This window comes from Mercenaria mercenaria, chromosome 6, assembly GCF_021730395.1.
Source record: "Mercenaria mercenaria strain notata chromosome 6, MADL_Memer_1, whole genome shotgun sequence".
NCBI lineage: Eukaryota > Metazoa > Mollusca > Bivalvia > Venerida > Veneridae > Mercenaria > Mercenaria mercenaria.
This window is the reverse complement of record NC_069366.1, coordinates 65,600,038-65,622,803: the sequence shown is the minus strand read 5'-3', so window position 1 is coordinate 65,622,803 and position 22,766 is coordinate 65,600,038. Positions and strand designations below refer to the sequence as shown.

The following is a 22,766-nucleotide window of genomic DNA, read 5'->3' as shown; positions in this document are numbered from 1 at the left end:
CCTACCCATGATTTTCTAAGTCTAAAAAGGGCCATCATTCTTGCAAAAAGCAGGATAGAGTTATGTTTCTTGATGTACAGTGTCCACTTATGATGGTGAAAAACTGTTGCAAGTTTTAAAGCAATAGCTTTGATAGTTTATGAGAAAAGTTGACTTAAACATAATACTCAACCAAGAAAATGATTTTCTAAGTCCAAAAGGGGCAATAATTATTGCAAAAATCAGGATGGAGTTACGCTGCTTGCTGTACAGGGTCAGCTTATGATGGTGAACAAGTGCTGCAAGTTTCAAAGCAATAGCTTTGATAGTTTATGAGAAAAAGTTGACCTAAACATAAAACTTAACCAAGAAATCTGATATTTTCTAAGTCCAAAAGGGGCCATAAATCTTGCAAAAAGCAGGATGGAGTTATGTTTCTTGCTGTACAGGGTCAACTTATGATGGTGAACAAGTGTTGCAAGTTTTAAAGCAATACCTTTGATAGTTTAGGATAAAAGCTGACCTAAACATAAAACTTAACCAAGAAAACTGATTTTCTAAGTCCAAAAGGGGCAATAAATCTTGCAAAAAGCAAGATGGAGTTATGTTTCTTGCTGTACAGGGTCAGCTTATGATGGTGAACAAGTATTCCAAGTTTCAAAGCAATAGCTTTGACAGTTTGGGAGAAAAGTTGACCTAAACATAAAACTTAACCAAGAAATCTGATATTTTCTAAGTACAAAAGGGGCCATAAATCTTGCAAAAAGCAAGATGGAGTTATGTTTCTTGCTATACAGGGTCAGCTTATGATGGTGAACAAGTATTCCAAGTTTCAAAGCAATAGCTTTGATAGTTTAGGAGAAAAGCTGACCTAAACATAAAACTTAACCAGGCAACGCCGACGCAGACGCCGACGCCGACGCCGACAACCGCTCAAGTGATGACAATAACTCATCATTTTTTTTCAAAAAATCAGATGAGCTAAAAATATTATGAGCTTAGAAGATTAGGAAGATTCTGTCATAAAGGGGGGGTTTGACAGCATCCATTTCATGTCTCAAGGACTTGCGATAAAGTGCCCAGAGGAAATGACATCTTGAAAGAACTCTTTATTCTCCATAAATAACTGATAAAGTCGGTTATAAATGATAGCAACATGCAAAGATGGAGGGGGAGGTCAGGTTTTCGAGAACTAAGTTTTGTTTTTGAACACCTCCTCCAACCACGGAATATAACCTACAGCTGTACTCTTTATGAACATTTCATTTTAAGAACATGATAAATACATGGAACACCTGCAAGAGATTTGGGAAATCAAAAAGTGGAAGAAGGACTATCAAAGTGGACTGCTAAATTTTTTATTAAAAAGACGCTGAACTGTTTGAACTCTTAAGAATGAACAAACTTAATAATACTACTGATAGATCCTATCAGGATGAGGATCTTATTGGATATTGATAAGTAAACAAAACATATATAATGTATGTTATTGACAACATTTTCTGGAACATCTAAACATACAAACAACTGATGTGACAGAGCAGCAACAGGGGGTTTCAAAATCTCAAAACGTCCTTGAATACAAGACAGATACAGGATACAAGATACAAGATACAAATTTTATTTAAAGTCGGTGTTAATATACAGACAACATTAGCTAGGTATAGCTATTGACCGACATCGGTTATAAATGATAGCAACATGCAAAGATGGAGGGGGAGGTCAGGTTTTCGAGAACTAAGTTTTGTACTGTAGGAACTGGTTTTAACCAGCAAAATCTGCAACATCCTAACATCCAAAAATAGAAAATCTGCAGAAAACATTGCAAAAACTGGTTTTGACCAGCAAAATGCTTTGCAGCGTCAACTCTGGGCTTTTTGCTTCTATTCTTCTAAAATAAGTGCTGTTTTTAGGTCTCTTCCTCATCGGAAAATTTCTTGGCAATCATGCAGTTTTTCCCCTCAAACAAACTTGACATTAGATGTTTTATTCACTTTTGATTCACAGGCCTGCACTTCTTCCCTTCTTAGTAAAAAACAACAACAAAAAATTTGTGATTTACTCAACTTTTTTTTTTCAAAATCGAATGTCTTTATCTGGCTGATAATAAAGACAGCACAAGTTCTTACCAAAACTTTAAATTTACCTGGTTTCAAGTAACCCAATACCATAACCAGACATAACTGTCCATCTTGACAGTTTGCTAATGGTCAGTTTATATCCATAGGGTCAAATTTTACATTGTGTATCGGAATGTCAGTTGTTATCTTGTGACTTTTTAATTGCATCATTACCTAAAATTTTATTTTTCTCTCATCTTTTACATTATCAACAACAATATTGAAACAGCTTCAAGAAATAAACAATGATAACAATCTTGTGAAAATTGAAGTAAGATGGACTTATGTCAGACCAATTAATTGCAGCAAGTACCTGGGGGTGTCAATTAAAGAATTTCAATTAAGCAGTCTACCCGACTATCTTCAGTGTTTCAGCAAAGACTGGGTTGCTGAAATAATGACAAATGCAATACAGTGATTGGACAAAACTGTTTGAATGCAGTGCTATGGTTGGACGAATTGTTTGAATGTAGTGAAGTATCTAATCCAATGGAAAAGCATCATCTTTTAAATAAAACTAAATTATCAAAGAATTGTTCATTCAATATAGCCATAGAGATAAAAATGTTCAAGATTTTGCATGTCCCGGATTTTCGTTTCTATTCCAACCAATAAAATGACAGAAAAGAGAACAAAACAATTTTCCCAGTTACTTATCAACAGAAGTCTGATCATTTTAAGTATTTTTCAACTGCTTTCCTGATAAAAAAAATATACAAGTTTTATTCCTATCATTTCCTATCTTTTTTTCTCTTCTTAGTTGCTACTGCCATAAAGGCATTTTGTATTTTTTCATGTCGTAACTTCCTGGGTTACAGTGGTACATTCTCAAGTGCTTTACAAGAAATCATCTTGAACTCGGCTGACAAACCCAATAATAATCGCATATGAAGTACCCTCATCTTTGCTATAAAGAGTATTTCTGAGGCAGTTATCTTTTCTTCACCATAAAATAGTTATAAATTATCTCCACATATCGCCTCAATAAATTTTTAAACCAACTTCAATACAAAGTGTTTTTTTCTTTAAAATGACTGCTGTCTGCTGCATTCATTTTTCAGCATCAAAATTAAAAAGCCGAGTCATAATTATAACACCCACTATTCAAACTTTAAGAATGAAATGAATGCCTTTATTCAAAGTGTAGGAAATTCTATATCATATAACTTTCAGCATCTTAGTCAGTCAAATGACAAAAATTTGAACGGGAAAGAAAAACCCGCCTAAACAAATCTTAATGCTCCGAGCTCATCATGTCCTAGATGTTGACCTGCCTCAATGAGATCATGTGACATTGAGGTTTTTTGCTTCAGCAACAAGGTATGAAAACTGTTTCTAATTATAGAACAACTTCATGCTTCCTGATTATTTTAAGTACATACAGACAAAAAACCACAATTACAAATCATGGGCTGTAACAATATATCTGTTTCAGAAAACACATCCTTTTACCTAGTCAAAAAAATTTTAGAAATAAAACTGAAGTTAATAAATGTATTTATGGTAATTTTAAGGAAGCAATTTATTATTGTAAACCTGATCATTTCAAAGGAGGGGTTAAGGATGTTTAACTGGTCTGTTCTGATGTTTACACCACCATCTCTGTTCAAATAAGAAGGTTATATGAACTCATTCAACTTTGATAACATTGTTAAATTACTTACTCCAACATGCTATTTCTTCTATATTCATCCTCTATCCAATCTTTTCTCCAAGTTAAATCCCTCAAATTTGCCAATATATTCCCTGAAATCTACTAAATATAGTCTTCGTACTGTACCAAATATGGCCGCCACATCTGCATCCACAACCGTGACGTTGATACATGCAGCAGCCCGCCAAAAATTTACATCTTCATCTCAGCCTAGTTTTACCTGGTCCGATGTAAACTGCGTTATCTTGTTCAAAGCGCACCTGTATTTACCTGTGTACTGCCGAGCAGGTAATGAGAGAGATACACCTGACTGGTCGCTGTATCAACGATAACCCACAAACAGTTGATTAGGAGGCTGAGCTGACAAATCTGACCTTTCCTTTAACATTTATCTAACTTTTTATTACTTTGTAACTTTTCACCTTTCTTTTTTTTGTGACTGTTAAGTGTATCATTGTACATTTTTGACTATTTTTTGTACTATAAACTGAAATTAAACATTCACTGAATTGATTAAAAAAACAACTTTAACAGCTCAAATCTTAAATTCAATAATCAATGATACATGACTACATCACATGATGGGATTATATTTCAGAATACCATTTTCAAATTTACATAATTTATATATATATATATCTTTTAACAGTTTCTGAGAAAAAAAAAAGCAAGAAACTCTTTCATAATAAGCTTGCATGACAATGCATGTTCCACAGTCAATACTTCCTGTTCACCTCCAAGCATTTTCATTTTACAAAAATTCCTGCTACTGAGTTTTTTGAAAGTTAAGAAACGGACTGCTTGTAAAGTCAAATATGAACCATTCCAAATAAATATGTGAATGTAAAAAAAGTTACAGACCAAATTCTTTTCGGCCTTACGTCTACATGGAACAGTTTCTCAGCAGCAGAAACCTTGTATCAGCAGATACACATAATAAAGAGACTTAAGTACTCTTCAAAATGAAGGTTTGTTTGTTTGTTACAGGGAATTTAATGTTTATCAGTGACAAATGCCATGACATCCTGTCAACCCAAGAAGGGATGCTGGGATAGACATGCGATAGTCATACACAAACCAACCAGCGAGATACGTTCATCACCAGGTGTATACATCAAGATTCATTCTGCGTCAACATCCTTATAGTTACGCCGAGACTTGGTGACAAAAAGTTGTAAATCACATTGCTACATACTGCAGATAGTATATTTCTGCACCAACAAGTGTTCACAGCATCCCAGTGACAATAACAAGCCATTATGGTATGGTCATAACAGTGTCATAATTCAAAATCCTCACCGAGATGCTGAGGTTGCTATAGTGATAGAACTATTCTACTTTGTCCCAGGTAATACAACCATTTATAATGTCTTTTCACCTTTTTATCTTTTCTTGATAACAAAAAAGTATTCCTTTTCTTTTTTTTTTAATTTCGCAAATTAATAAATTTAAATGCAATAAACAACTGTATAAATCGATCAAATAAAATATAAATCTAGAAATGATTTGTTACAAATGCATTACAGACAAAATTGATTGTAATCTATAGGGCCTCTTGTGTCTGAAAGACAATATGTTTCGAGCATCTAAAATATTGATGATGTTGAGACAGCAAACACAAGACTACCAATTTACTAAACAAATAGGCATATATAAATTCTCCGGAATGATGTTGCTCGCATATAATGGAGAAATAAAAGAATTGTATTTAATCCTCTTTGTCCCACCAGACATCAAATTAAACATTAAAACATCTACGTCGAGACAATGAACGAGCAAGATTTCCACATCCTGCACGTCATATTAACCATTCCTGGATCCATACGAGACCCCCTGTTTTAATTGTTAGTCTCTTTTACAGCAGAATGTGGGTAAACACGGAACAAAAGAATTGTCAATGTTCGCTATCAATAAATGATGCTACAATTGTAGAGGATGCTGGAACAAACAGCATGGACAACAGCTCCTTTAAAATATATAATTGATCTTTTTAATGGATTCCTCTTTTGTTACTGCCATATTTTACAGCAGATACAACAAATCAAAGACAGTGTGCCGCCGAACAGAGAAACATATTCTCAAGATGTCTGCATCTACTCAAACTTGTAAAGAACAGAAAACAGTGCTACTGTATCAAACAGTACACAGTCAGTTTCACAGCAATTTTTGAAACATCTATGGAAAAGGGTTAAACCACAATATGGAAAATACCAACTCAGATACCTTAATAACACATTACTTTTTATTCACATTTATTTAAATATATCACCAGCTTTGAATCTGAATCACTTGCCTCTACCTGCTGCGATGCAGCGGGTTTTTGCAGCACTGTGAAGTCCTACCTTTTCGAAGTTTTTCCAGCATTTTTTTTTGCATTTTAAGTAAGGCCATGTAATTAAACAAAAATGTTATGTAGATATTCTGCATTTCAATTATCAATAACAATTTTAGGAGTTTTTTTACAGTTTGAGAGTAAAGAAAAACTTATAACATTTCAATTTCAGCTATTAATAAAGATTATAAGTATCTTTAGCAAATTACTTTGTTTTAATAATCTTTATGTTTTACATCTATCCCTCTATCATTTAAAATGGAAGGACATGTGATCAAATTTATCCTCGGGTAGCACTTGGCAGTTTAAGATGATGAAAGCTTTTCTATAATGAAAGGAGTTACTATGCTCGTTCTGTATAAAGTAAAGATTACGTCCGAATTTTTGTATACATAGTAGATTTATGATAATGACAATGCTACTCGCACAGAAGTGAAAATTACATCAATAGAGGCAACGAAAATTTTGTTATTGTAACGGAATGCCCAATCAAAACAAATTATCAACAGCTCCTGCTGCTCCATAAAAGACGCACAAAATTATCATCGCTGGCTTTTATTAAAATGGGGTTTACCGTTTCTGTATAAATAGTTTTACCATCTCAAATATAAACAGAATAATCTGTGAAGAAATGCGATGGTATAATACCACATTTAAGATGCAATAAAAACATGAAAACTTTTCGAGCTAAAGGGGAGTATTTTTAGTCTCTTAAGGATAAGTGTTTATTATTTGCTTTGTTAAAATTTTTAAAGTATTTAAGTTCTGAGTAATAGTTAAAAACTTTAAAAATTGCCTAATCATTTTCATCTAAAAAAAAAGAAAGAGATTTTATTTTTTGACTGAATATTTTTTCAGTATGTTGCAGTAGACTGAGAAAATGACTTAATTAGGCGAACCGTTTTACCATATTCCAACAATCAACTGACATCTTTCCAGACGTGCAGGCTGTTCTTGGTCTATCTCGCTATTCAGTCAGTAAATTTTCAGTGAACACCCCTCTGAATAGTGAATGGTACTGACCAAATTGAATGACGGATCAGTCCATTTTAAAAATTTAGCAGAGTAAAGGTTAACATTAGTTTCAGCCTGTTGACCAAAAACAAGAAATTGCAGTCACATAAAAGTGGTCTTAAGCCTGACGGACAGTGACCCTGGACGTACTACCGAGGACAGTTTGTATATTTTATGTAGTTACCACTCATTATCACCTGTCAAACAAACCTGTCATTTTGACATATGATATTGTTCAACAGAAGAATTTTTCTCACATTTATTAAAGAGACATAAAAAATGAAATATTTCTATCAAAGACCAAAAATTTGCTACAGAATATCCTTACAATAAAAATTCTAGCAGTAAGAAAAAAAACAACTTTTCTTACATGGTTAGTACAAGCAAGTTAATGTATTTATTGACTAACATAAACCACTAAAATTATGAAAGAATTATCATTAGTACAAATATTTCAAAAAGACAGTTTAACTGCCATTCCGTTAGTTTCACGACACTATTTATTATGTATCACAATCTTTATATCATCTTTCCATCAATTTTGGTGACTCACTCTGGACGCGTATTGTTCGTCCTTGTCATCACTCTATTCGTGCTCCAGCTTACAAAAGATTGATCGCTTATATCTGTATCTGTTAAAATCTACGCTATTAAGCATCATTACCAAATTCTTTAAATGACCGAAACATCATTATAATGGTATGCCTACACAGACAAAGAGAAGGAAAAAATACCTTCAATATACCCATCTCTTTTCATTGAATGATACAAAAAAATTTGACTATCACAGATAAACCCTATTGATAGCACCTATAGAATTCTGCTTAATGGGCTCGTAATAATCATAATTATATGTAATTTGTGTTCGCTTTATTTGCTATTTTTCATAACCTTTGGTGAAGATAATCTTTAAAGATGGACCCCTCGCATTTATCGAATATTTATCAAGTATCGAATATGTTCCAAGACCTACTATCTAATAATACCAGACGTTACTTATGAATCATAATACCAGACTACAACCAAACACGCATTACAATTATTACCTACTTTAGAAATATATAATTAATATTCACAACATTTAGCAGTGAAACAGGTGATGTAATTGGGATGTGCCCTTGTTTTTTTCACAAAAATACATGTGTTACACACACTGACAAACCAAGTCAATGAGTTGCAACATTTATGGAATTACTATGTACATACATGTATGTCTATTGTCAATTGAACAGATGACCTTACATTTGATTGGTTTTACTCCATTTTACTTATACAGGATGACAAGTGCAGCCGTTATGCATCCATCATGTACGAGGGATTGACATATATGCTACCTGTTTAAGTGCACCGACACTTTGTATAATGATCGTATTAATTGGCAATTAAGAATCATTATTACATGATGTAAGGAATGCAGCTGGAGACAGTAAGCTGGACAGTAGAACATTACACATGCATCGATGACACATGCATCATTAGCCATACATATCATGATGTAATTAGCAAGGGTTAATGAGGTCAAACTCTTATCTAATGTCCTTAAATGGAATAAAAATCTGCATTTCATGCTGAACAACCTCATCATGTCCTCAAAATGAGAACTTGTCAAAAGTCATTAAAACTGTCTTTTTTTTCAATTTAATGTACGTTTTAAACAGGTTTATACCAGCAATACAGGCCCGCTGTCATCTTCTTAAGTTTCATTGGTAGACAAAGACAGGTATTACAATGCTAACGACTGAATAAAGACTACATTCCAATCTATTGTTTTTCCCATTAACTGTTTAATCACCAAATAATTTCACCATTCACTTATCTACTGATCATGCATTGACAACTAAAACTGTGTATTACCAATCACTTGATACCATTAAAACAAAAGAACATGAAACCCTGGACAACCGCTCATCTCTAGATGAGAAAGTGCTGATGTCAATCTTCTTCTCAAATGGTCCATAAATTAGACAATATCCTTTTTTAGACTGGCTCACCATCTTATCTCAGAAACTTTTGTGCCTTGCAGACTTGAGGCTGCTACCAGTCCATGGATAAAAATCTTTTAAAAAATCCTATCTCACTGTCCCATTGTTATGAATAATATTTAATTGTTATGAAAAGAAGTTCTTGTTTCCCTTTCGAACAAAAGTCCACTTTTTGTTATCTAATACCATCTCATTTGCCATCATGCCAACAAAAACTTGGAATGTCAAAGAATGTCGCTAATCATGCGGGGAGAAAACAATACCGAAAGGATACCAAATTGCTCCAACGATACATTAATATAAGAATCAACTTGCATTAGGTGTTAAACATTAACAAAAGACACTCATTCTGCCATTGTTTAGTTAAATACCTACATCGATTCATGTTCAACCTACCTATGACCTTCTTTTATTTATCGCCAAATAGTTAAAGAAGAGGGGGAAAGTGAAAGATCACTTGAACAACTCTATACAGATTCAACGAAGCTACCCACACGTTGAACAATGGCACGACAATGTGATAAACTGTATCTTGTTACGTGGCTTTTTTACCTTCTTCCGATTGAATTGCCGTATTTTGACAACCGCGCATGAGCTTGCAAAAATTATGTCTGCTTGAATGTCATTTTGATCTGAGACTTTTTCATAAAATTAAAGCCATATACTAATTCTACAGATGAAATTTTAGTAAATGAAACAATATTCAAAAGTTACACTTATGTGTATTTATCATTATTATTTGGTAGCGTTTATCATCATTATCATCATCATCATCATCACTATCATAACACCATAATCATCATCAGCAACAAAAAATCGTTACCAGTTCAATAAATATAAGTATAAGTGGACATATATTTTTTTCGTCTGCTAAAACGTTACGATAACTTGATCAAACAATTTATCCGCCTGGCTGACGAAGGAGTGATGAAGGATTTAAGCCCCTGATGTATATACATATTCCATAAATCTTAATCCTTCAAAGTTTAATCTGTAATAATAATAGCCAGGATGGATTGTTTTCCTTCTCAAGCCAACAAAAGTGGCATTAGCTCTGTATTTTGGCAGTGAAAACAAGATGTCAGTTTGCTTAATAGGATCAAAATTTCACATCAGCTTTTACTAAAGTAGCGGTCAATATGGATGGACAAGTTGAAGCAGGTTCTGCTGACCGAAAAACTGACCATAAGTGACCATAACAACAAACAGAAACCAATGCAATATATTTAAACTGTATAATATATTAACTTAAAGCCAATGAATGTACACTATAATTGTGACAACAGAATCCTCCTCAACTTTTCTCCAAGAGTATTGTTTTATTTGTCTGGATAAATTAAACACTTTTTATTAAACCTGAAAGAGAAGATTCGGAGATTTTTTTTTAAAACTGATATTAACCTTTACCCTGCTAAAATTCTAAAATGGACTGGTCCATTGTTCAATATGGGCAATACCATTTATTTATTGAAGGGGTGTTTGCTGAAAAATTACTGACTGAATAGCGAACAGTGCAGACCATGATCAGCCTGCACAGACGTGCAGGCTGATCTTGGTCTGCACTGGTCGAAAAGGCAGAAATATTCGCCACCAGCAGGCTAAAGGTTAAAGGAAATGAAGTCAAATTTAAGGCTTTTGTCTCCCTACTGTCTAATCCAAAAATTGCAAGGACTCATTTTATCATTCCCATAAATATATTTTATTCAAAGACTTATGACCACATAAACGTAAATATGTGTATAATTATATAAGTTTAAATAGCTGAGCATAGATCTGCATAAAATATAAAATCCCATTCTGTTCTGTTCTGTTATTTATGAAGTGAATAGTTTACATATTGTGATTTATAAGATTGTTTTTCAAACTTCAGTTGAAAAACTTGAATCTGGTAACTGTATATAACTGAACATGTTGAGATTTTACAAGAAACTTGATCTCTGAAACAAGCTAACTTGAGATTCCTTCATGGCTTCTTTACAGTTTAATAAAAAATATCTTAATTAATTTCTTCGGCTTCAGCTGTACATGACTGTATTAACAGACAGAAAAGCAAACAAAACTCAGCATGAATGTCAACAACTTAAATTTTTTTACTCTAAGAAAAGTATCACTTAAAAGGGAAGAAGTCATCAAATTAAAGAATCCAGTTATTATCTATTTTCATTAGTCTCGCTGAAACATGTTCAATTTTCAGTATAATTGGCCAGTATCTCCAATTTACCGTTATTGTCCGTTGAATAACTGGTAGCCATATTCAATTTGAATGGACAGAGATTTTAATTGCTGTGCTATCAATCCCATCTTACGATGGGGGACCTTGCTCAAGTGATAAAATAACAAGAAATTAAATAGCTACAATAAGAAATACAAATTAGAAAAGAAAAACATGATGTGTTGATAATTTGTAACCCTGGGGCAGGGAAAATTGATGATTGAAGTTAAGATGGTATAAATAAGTAATTGTTGGTTACACGTTAAGGAAAATATGATAATAACATCAGAGGTCTAAAGCTCCTTGTTTATGACAATATTACATCAATAATTGGTAACCTTCCAATTTTTATTATCTTTTGCAATTTTGAAGCAATTTTATAACCTGTGAAAGGGATAAAAAATATAAGACGAACTTGCCAATCAAAATTCATTCTCAATTTGAAATATTTTCGGTTTCAGGCATCCCAATAAATCAGCAATTTATACGGACAGGTTTCTGCCATTGTTTACAAACAAACATAAAAAAGGAAATTTTGTATAACAGTAACATACAATTTATTCCGTCCCATAAACACGCGAGTTTCAGTTTTTGAGAGTTGAACGCAAACATCTTAAATTGATGATGTGTTAAATTTGCTTGTAAAGGAAATTGCGATGAGAATTATGATAAGTTGTCAGCACGCGTCTTTACTGTCAGAATAAGTTTCACCTCGTACTTGGTTGGACAATAGACCTCGGCGACAGTGATGTAGATAAGATTCATTATTATTACATCTTTATAAACTCGGGGCTGAATCACCTTAATAACAGGAAAAATTAGTTAAACTTCAAAAATTTTCAAAATCGGGACGAAATTATTTGCAATAAATACGAAAATTACAAGCAGAAGGTATTTAGTCATAGTACATTACAGACCACTGTTGCCATTCAACAAAGTATGAAATTTCGATTTATACCTCAAAATGCTAGAAAAAAAAATTCATTCTTACATTCACAAAGATCATAATGAAGTTTTGCATAAAAATGCCTTAATGAAGTTTAGACTGTTAATCAGAATGGACTTTTCACATCTACAACCTGTCAATGAAGGTATTTGAAATATTCTGTATGGTGTCTCTTGAGTGTCTGTTCCAAGGATGTCAATATAAAGTACTAAGGATTTAACATTTCTATACAATCAATGGTTTAATAACTCTTCATTGCTCACAGCATCCTACATAAAAAAATAATTATACCAGGTTCCAAGGTTAAAGCTATGCCATTTACTTTTGAAAACTTTGCATTTGAGAACTGATTCACTTTAACTTTTGTGGTAATGAATCAAATATTACAGCTTCTGAATCAACTCAATGGACCAAAAGATGTTAATACATCAAATATATGCAAATCACACTTTTTTCAACATCTCAGTTCAGGGTCTTTTTCATTTTTACGACAGCAGAACAAAATTTTCTCATCAGCCTACCGAAGCATTTCACACTACGCTTTTTTACTTAAGATTACATACAAAGGTTTATAACGGGTTTTAAACATCAAAATTTCTGCACCATCAGTATATTCATCCATACTGAATATAAACTAACCATTCACCATCTCTATAAGCAATTCTAAACCTCTTTATATTTTTAAACAGTTGCTAAGGATAAAAAATTTAAGACGCCATTATAAGTAATGATGCAGAATTTCTGTAACAAGATCGAAAGGATTTAAGATTTTTTCAGTAAAAATACATTTTGTGAATCTTAAATAGTAAACTTTCAACAACTAACAATTCTGAAACTGTTATGAAACTTTTCTAAAGCTGCTGTCTCACAGATGAGGTAACCTTAAATCTAAAGCTGCTGTCTCACAGATGAGGTAACCTTAAATCTAAAGCTGCTGTCTCACAGATGAGGAAACCTTAAATCTAAAGCTGCTGTCTCACAGATGAGGTAACCTTAAATCTAAAGCTGCTGTCTCACAGATGAGGTAACCTTAAATCTAAAGCTGCTGTCTCACAGATGAGGTAACCTTAAATCTAAAGCTGCTGTCTCACAGATGAGGTAACCTTAAATCTAAAGCTGCTGTCTCACAGATGAGGTAACCTTAAATCTAAAGCTACTGTCTCACAGATGAGGTAACCTTAAATCTAAAGCTGCTGTCTCACAGATGAGGTAACCTTAAATCTAAAGCTGCTGTCTCACAGATAAGGTGAAAAAGAATGGATACAGAGAACCGACGCTTGCTCAAAACATGATTGTTGCATCATGCACCAAGGTGGACTCTAGCGCTTCATGTGGTCCAACATGTTTTCCTTAATATATTAATTTTGCTATGTCTGGACCCTTCAAAACCCTGTAGTCCTAGCTGTTTTCCTTGATATATTTTCTATGTCTTGACCCTTCGAAACCCAGTAGTCCCAGCTGTTTCTCTTCATTTATTTCATATATGGGACCTTTCGAAACCCCTAGATAACTCATGCATTTTGTACATTCCATTGCGACTATGACCAATCAGTCTTTAATTGTATTTTGTTTTACATGTTATTTGCTACAAAAAATAATCTAATACTGAGAAATAAGTTTTTAAGTTGATTTTGTTTTGTTCTTCATTTCAAAAGTCGTCTCGTATATATTACCGGTACTCCTACATTTAGTTCACTTTGATACTGAAAAAAAAATTATACCACAGTTCACTTTTATAAGCCCAAGTTTTAACACCTAGTGCCTATGAATGCTTTGCTTTTAAATAAACATGTGTTTTTTTTCACTAATGTACACAAGATTGGAGGCAGAGATGTTAAACCTTACTTACGTCATTAGCGAATGACAACTAAACTTTAAGTGGTTTCTCACTTTGTGCAAATTTGCATTATTGTTATTATAGTATATTATTATGAAAATATATTTTGTTAATGAAAACCGGCTTAAAACGTATTATTAAAATAGTACTAAAGGAACATGCCTCAAGACCAACATCAACATTTTTCAAAACAGATGAATGAGATGATTCATTACCACATGTCTAATGACGAGAGACAGCTTATAAGTATGTTCATATCATTTTATCATTGATAAAAAATTTGTTCTGTTCTGTTCTGATATAGCAACATGATATTTATAAGATACAAAAAAAAAAATGATAAAGCAAAATGATAGATCAGTGTTCTTAATGTGTTTCATTTCTTTCTATTGCAATTACCGGTACTTACCAAAAAAAAAACAAAAAAATTTCTAAATTTCGAAATACCATGCGTGCAGCTTTAAACACATTACTGCTGATGTACATTGTAACATGTCATAAAAACAGTACAAGGATAAACCCACAAAAAAATCCTGATGTAAGTGATCAGAACTATAAACAAAACATTTTTATCATTGAAGATATGACTAAAGACAAGCATGTCATACAAAGAGGCTTCAACCTCACAACTGACGATCAAATTTTTTATTAAAAAGATGTCTGAATGAGATCACAGATCTGTCTGATTACTAAGTATCAAAGTATCGACTTTGAACCATCAAAATCTAAAAAAGACAATGCATTGCAATCACATTTTTTTTTGCGTATTGTTTCAAATTATGAGCTTGATCCAAACGGGATGTAGTGTATTCGGGTAGCGGAACAATGCAACAATCATGCGAGCCGTTCAAAGTATCAAAATATATATCTGATTGACTACAGGACGCTATTGTGTGTGCGCAATTACATCCCCGTAATGATAATCTGATTTTGGCAACTGATGAACAAATTATTGTGAGAATTAAAGCTCCGTTATTCAACGCTCCTTTAGGGATGAGGCATGTCTATATAAATATCTTGCCTGGATAACTTAATGACAATCAGGACAGAAACTCTAGCCAAAATCATTCAAAATGAAAGAGGCTTTGTATCAGGTGATGCGATACAAGATAACGTAGATTCTGGCTTAATACAAATCTCAAAATACTTCAATCCAACAATGAACTAAAAATCATAGCATGTTTCTGTCATAGGTGACAATAAAATGTGTTAATTAAAACTATCAAAACAAAATTCATAACAACATAGCACAAGAAAAATGAAAATGCAAATGTAATAAGTTTTGTTCTAAAAGTTAATACAACGTCATTTTTTCCTTTTGACCACTCCCAATGTCAGCCCACCCTGGTTGCTCAGTATGTAAAGCACAGGACTTCAATTCAAGAGGTTACGAGTTCAATCCATAGATGAGGCAATTCCCTTTTCTCCCTTTGATCACTCAAATCTATGTGAGCATCGCCCTACCCAACTCCCCTACCCTCCTACCAAACTCCCCTACCAGCTCCTATAGGAAAACGTAAGTTTACAAATCCAGAAGTCCAGAGTTCAATCTGTAGACAAAATGACATTTAATGTTATCCATTATGATTTCATTTCATTAAAGACAATCATGAGTTCAATCCCTTGACAAAATTTTTCAGTATATTCTCTAGACATCAGTACTTCATGCCAGCTGGTTTCCTCGCAGTACGGTCATTTATTCTAGACAATGGCTGGAGTCGTTCATCCTCCACCTCCAATTTGGGTGAGAAAGTTCAAGCGCACAAGTGTACTGAAGAAATTTGGGCTGCCATAAAGTTACATAAATGAAAAACTGCTGAAATATATTGAAACCCATGAAAAGTCCATGCGAGACAAGTGATGGCAGTATGAATAACAGTTACAGCAATGGTCTGCCCACGCCACACTCCTCTTACATTATCTTGCAAAACAAAAATGTAGTGTATCAACAGTTTCACATGTATCACTCATCAAGATCACCGACTTAAAAAAACATGCAATTTACATTTTCCTACGTATTAAACTGACACCGTATGTGACATGTTTCTATTTACATTTTGATACTTGATTTTGACAATTATATTGATCTTCCCAGTTCAAATTTCTTCTCATCTAACCATCCAGCTCAGTAAAGTTGCTAACAATTTAAACTTTCAAGTTGATGGTACTAACTTTACTAGCAAGATCAAACATGAAACTATAGATATGATGTAAAATAATTATATAGGAACTGATAATTAGAAAAGTTGTGAAATTAAAAGATTCACTGCGCTAAACTTGTTCAAGAACATGAAATATTTCTCCAGTATATCTGCAATTTCCTGCCACAGCCACCAATAAGGCACTGTTCCGAGGAACCTAAATCACAACAACCACCACAACCATCATCATCATCATCATCATCATCATCACTGACATAATGATCATTATTACAATATTCATCATCATTACCACCATCATCATCAGCAGCATCTCACCCCATCAATATCATCATAATCATTTACCAAATCTGCAATTAATGTTCCTCTTGCACAATACGTTTATGCACGAACATATCAATTTATCAAAAACTTTGAACTTAAAAAAAACTCTTGAGTAAACAAGAAACTTCCAAAATAATATACGAGCCCTTGATGATGCATGTCTATATCTGGGATCTCGAGAGTTTGAAGATACATCTTATCTTTGCAAGCCCAGCTATGTAAACTTTAAAATTTAATGGATGTCGAATTGTAAAGTGTCCAATTTGAATCACTATGTTTGCAAAGTTATACATTTTACCAATATTTGTTTTCCACGAATGCTGTATAAGACTGTGTACATAGTCTGATGGACCGGTTCAACGAATGATAGATAAAACTGACAACCATTCCTTAGATGGAAAACCAAAACTCAGCAGTATAAAAAGCAATCATGGCAAAACAAGAAGTCGAACAATGTTTGCAAGTAAAATATTCAGTATTTTAAGCATTTTAAGACTTTTAAATTTTTATCAGACACATGTTTCAAAACAACTAACCAAATCCAATGCAACTATGCATGTTTGCAGTTGGCTGTGAAAATTATACATTGACTTCTACAGAATATCAAGCTAATATCACTTTCTACACTATGGTGTAATTGGGAAACTACTTCAAAATACAGTATCTAGCTGCCGAATATTTTACTGTGAAATGTTTTTCCTCGTTTTCAGACCACTATCAAACTTCTGTATATATACAATTCTGCCATCACACAAAGCGGATGTACTTATTTTGAAGCTGAAATAAAGTCTGGAACAATGTCCAAGTTTACTCATTCTGACTTAAAATACATTTTACATCATCTTTATACAAAATTCTTTCCAATGTTATCTTTATTCTATCACTGCTTCCTGGACTACTATGTCTATGTTGCATGGCCATGTGGAAAGAGAGCAATTCAAAATATCACAGTGATGTTGCATTTTGTCAGGGAATATTACTTTACACTTTCCAATATTTTTACCCTGTTATTGGCATTTGTCAAACAAGGCCTTCATGTTAAGTTTGCACAGCAATTCAAATAATCATGAGCTGCTTTTATGCTATGATGACCGACAGAGCAATTATGATGTGGTATGGATAGCATTTTACATACTCTTTTTCAAAAAGTCTCAAGGATACTCCACTTTACGATAATCACAAGTCATTTCTGCCCAATTTTCTACTTCAACAAAAGATGTTGAAATTATGATTTAACGACCAAACTTGGTGACAAGGTTTAAGTAATCACTGGTTGCTAAAAACACAGTTTTTAACACCTGGATAATTGGCAAATGTGACGGGAATTATTGCTTTTTCACTGCATAATGATGCAAAAAATATAACATGAAATTATAACATGAAACACAAGAAATCTTGAGCAATACAGAAATTTTGAAACATGATGTATTTCAATGTGCATGGTCTCGAACCCGCAGATAATTAGTGGCAATTTAGATAGATATTTATTGGATTCCCCCTTTGTAATACATGGATACATCTCTTCAAGGATCAATACATCTTTTCTACTTGCACTGTTCAGATATTTTAAGCTACTTCATTTCAACTGAAAATAATTTCAAAATCCTGTCACACCTATATTTAGCCTAATGTATGCTGAAATCAAAAATGTTCTTAAAGTGAAAGTAGAAGACAACAATCTGCAAACTAGTTTCAGCATTGTTACTGCTGTTACTGTGCTTCCATCATTGTATCTACCTCTGCAAACTATCAGAAAATGACTGAGATTCATAACTTCGGTTCTTTCATCACGGATTTGTTTGTGAACATTTTCCAGGAAGTTGCAGCATACTCTTTCCCGCCATGTATCCAATTTCGACACTAGACGCTTGTTTGTCAATGACGTTACGAAAATGCAATCTTCTCTGCGATGCAGAGTGATGCTGGACGTTTGAGTTACCGTTCTTTGTATGGACTGTACCAAATGAATACACACACCCATACATATCTACTGAGCAGAAGGCCGCGAGTATGGCTTACTACTCAAAACGAAAGAAAATAAAAGAAACCCTTTAAATAGAAACCTTAAAAGTCAAAACACAATTTTAACATTTTCGTTTTGTCTGGTAGCCGCTTGCCGTTGCCAACAGTCTAGAAGGCATGGTTCCGTGAATGTACTTGCCAGTATAGACTTGATCAGTCCATACCAAAATATATAAATTCAAGTCTAATATGGAGGCATTATGATTCTTAAACATCATTTAAGTTGCATGTTTGACAAAGACCAACACAAACTTTCAATTAAATTCAAAGTCAAGCACCACTGTAAATATACCAGTCAATTTATTTTATGAAATCGATGCAAGATAAAAGATGAAACGCGGTAAATTTCTACGATAAAGACTCGTCATCCTCTTCCCGGAGAGACTGTTTAGAACCTCTTGAAAATCTCGATAAACTCGTGCAAGAACAATGTAAATTTCAATAATCTATTTCGAACATAAACTATTCTTTGAAACTGCGGTGCACGCTTTTTATAACGATTCTCTTAACTTCACGATACTGAATAATTTAGATACATTTTTTGCAGAACATAATGGGGCCTTATCGATGAAAGCCACGCATATGGGGTATGTAACTTGTTTCCCATCGTATGTGACACTCAGTAAACACTAGCATCTTAACGCTTTGATCCCGCCGACAGAGTGTAAATACTGCTCAATAAAGACTCACATTGGGGCTTACCATAGTAAACATCACATCAGATATGGATTTCAATTTTCATTTTCAAAACCGTCCCTGAGGGATCGATAGATACCTGCTAGCATTACCCGCTAAAAAGGAGGTTCTTGGAACTGCGATCGAAATCTTGTCATCATCCTGACGCTGTTTTAGACATTCATGAAGAAAGACAAACTATAAATAACTTACTTCGAGCATTTTTTATAGTTTTGTAAACGCACCAGTTAAAACAGGCAATACAGGGTAGCCTGTAAGTTTTCCCTCACAGTCAAAATCATTTCTCGCCCTGGACAAATGAAATAAACCACCTCAAAACCTATCACTGCTGTAACCAAATTATCAGTAATGAGGCAATTCAGTTGTTTGTCAACTTTATAACAGGATAACGTCACCAAGGGCCTTTGTTGACAGAGACCGCGAATTCCATATTTATATAAGTAATATATCTGGTATCATGATGCCTAAATTTGGGGAGCTGGTTAATAAAACTAATAAAAGATCGTGTTATATCTCCAATTTTATCACCTAGTTATATCAGGATGGTGAAAACGTGGATGTTTGGACAAGTACCTCAAAATCGTCAATTTTCTTAAAAGAAAGTTTTAGGCTTATAAACAATTTAATGATTTTCTTCTCATAGTTCTATTATTGTGAGTCTTTGACTTCTGTTACATATTTAAAAGCTTTAAGTTCGATCTATTGTACAGTACCTTTAAAATTTTAGCATGTTGTACTTAACCAAAATTAAGCCTTTTACTGCTGTGAAACTCACATATAAATGAATGATTGGCCATTCTGAAAAGTTTTATACGGACACAAGAGAAAAGATTACGTGACCATATGAGCACGTGCGCGTAGTACAAGAAATTAGAACGGTATTATTTCCGGTAAAAGCATACGTAAGCATTTTTTATTTAAAAAAAAAAAAAGAAATGAAAAAAAGTTTCATCTCCGTGTATACATAGTGATACAGCGGAAGAGAACTTTTATCAGTAAAAATCAATGCTGAACCGAAACCTAGGGATTAAATGCCGCGATAAATTTATTGAAAGTCTGGATTGAAATTCCGAGACAGACGACAACTTCGAACACAACATTGATTTTAGGATGCTTGATGATGTTTACACAAACCCGACCGATGACAATTGACGAGATTTACGGTGATTTAGACATCTCATCTACTCATTTGTGGCCCATCCGGGGGACTTTTCTAACTTACTTCAAACAAAGTTACAAAGTTGTAAGAAATAACGTAGAAATGTCACGTTCCTTATAAAGTACAGTAAAGAACATGCTGGCAAAGTAGAAAATGTACTATTATTGAGATCAGTGAGCAACACGCTTTTAACTTTAAAGAACGATTTAGCACAGCTTTTCATCTTAGATTTTGCAAGGTCCGTTGCAGGCTGTAACAAAATAATGCTGCATCCTGACAAACACGTAATGGTTTTTGAAGCGTAAGTTTATCAGTCCTCGTCCGTTCCCTAGAAACCACCGTTTCGTGAAATCAATAAACTTTTGTTCAAACTTTTGCAACTTAGTCTATATACCGATACAAACATTTATAACAGTTCCATCTAATTACAGTTTATTAAAATATCGATATCTTAAGACGGTTTTGGGGGAAGCTATAGCAAGATCAATGAATTATTCAATTCTCTGTATTTAGGACCTGGTCAAGTCCCAGCCAGCATACATCAAAGATGTTTATATCGAATACACGATTAGCAAAAATTAGTTTGGTCAATTGTTCGATTTCAGCACATACGAAAACCTGCTTTCAACATCACCTTGAGACGACAAATTAGTTTACTTTACTAGGTAAACATTGTGCATTGGAATTTTTGTGCGATAATTCAACATCAGAGCGGCAAAACAAACAATGGACACAAATTTTGTTTAATCCTGTACTTAGTGACTGTTACGTGAAAAAGACGCTGAGCTGCCCCGTTGCTATTGTCAGTAGATGGAAGTTGGTTGTTACGACAATAGTTTCTAATGCATGTTCAAAATTTCAGAAGTTTAAACTCGATGCTGAAACTTTTGTACACATGTATAGACTGCTCGATAAATACTGGAATCATTTTATTTTACAAGTCACATGGAAGTGTTCTGTTTAAACTGTTAAACATTGCACGTGCAACATGCACGACAAGGACAGGCAAACATGCAGATGCGAAACAAGTTAATCAGTCATTATTAATTAGCTATGGTAACTATATATATACTCCATTCATGTATAATGCTATGAGTTGTCATGCATTAATGTACATTCCTTGAAGAAGTTTAAATGCATACGTGTGATATCAAGATGCAGCTCCACCTAATTTGGGATGCAGGACAAATGAACGCGCACATGCGTATGCATAATGCAGCTGGGTTGAATAAAGGATGCAGAGATTTGACATTAGCATCTCATGATCTGCAAAACTATCTCTACATTTTTACTTTGTCTTGTTAAATATATCATTATATGACATAATTTACAAAAAAAAAACTTTTTTCAAATTAAAAACTTTGCCTTTCTGCAGATCAAGCATATGACCCGACAAATTAGACCATTGGTTTATGCAAAACGTTACTTGAGCAAAACGTTACTTGAGTAAATGAATATTATAAAAACATACAATCACAAAAGATGAAAAAAAAAATGTTACAAGAAAATATCAAATGAGTACTAACTGGCTCTTAATTGCTAAAAGCCACTAACACATATATATAGTGAAAGCTATCCAGCATCAGCTCGGCCCGTTAAAATTACCACGGAAATAGTGAAATATGAAGCCCAATGCACATCCTGGTTTAAAACAAATAAACCATTAAAAGATACTGCAAATTTATAAATTACATGTTTTTCATACATTACCGGATACATTTTACATGAACCTACATGTACAATAGTGACACACACGACAAAATCTGCTTTATCGATAGTCTTCGATTTATACATGTATAATACTGTCTTCATCCAATATAAACTAATATATAAATCTATCTAAATCAATTTTTGAATATTAAAATATATGAAAAAGCACTTACCGAAAATGGGTCTGGGTTTAGCCTGTTTTCGCCGCGACATGATGCGGTTCCGAGTGTCAACAAAACTCTACTGAGCGATATATCGGCAATTTCTACAGCACCAGGTATTGGAGTGTACCTGATGTATTAAGAGGGCCACAGAGGGGTGTTGTAGATAAGTAGCAACTTGTCCAAAAAGAACTGTAAAATCCAATTATAAACACTATTGGGCAAAATCTTACAGGTTTAAATTTGTGACATAATACTGCCTTTAATAATTAAATTGATAATGGTTTTGTCTGAAAAGTCTATTTCTTAAATTGTGTATCGGATTTATCAGTAAAGAGATGGTTTATAAAGATATTAGAAATTAACGTATTAAAAAGCATTTTCAAGTGTGAACCAAATATAACTATCAAAAATGAAAGAAATAATATACATATAATTATATTTATATGTAAGTATTTG

General features: G+C 33.5%; 1 protein-coding gene across 5 annotated transcripts in view; it reads right to left on the bottom strand.

Moving 5' to 3' along the window:
- Positions 1 to 22,478, bottom strand: part of LOC123548559 (ras-responsive element-binding protein 1-like) — a 60,528-nt gene extending 38,050 nt beyond the window's left edge. For 3 of the 5 annotated variants that reach the window (XM_053546180.1, XM_045335911.2, XM_053546181.1), the window contains exon 1: positions 18,297 to 18,559. In XM_053546180.1, coding sequence (XP_053402155.1) covers positions 18,297 to 18,540 — 244 coding nt within the window. In that variant the 5' untranslated portion in view covers positions 18,541 to 18,559. Of the gene's footprint in view, positions 1 to 3,763; positions 3,914 to 18,296; positions 18,560 to 22,319 lie in introns of those variants that run through there. The other 2 variants (XM_053546182.1, XM_053546183.1) reach the window with 2 other exon arrangements.
- Positions 22,479 to 22,766: the final 288 nt, after the last annotated feature.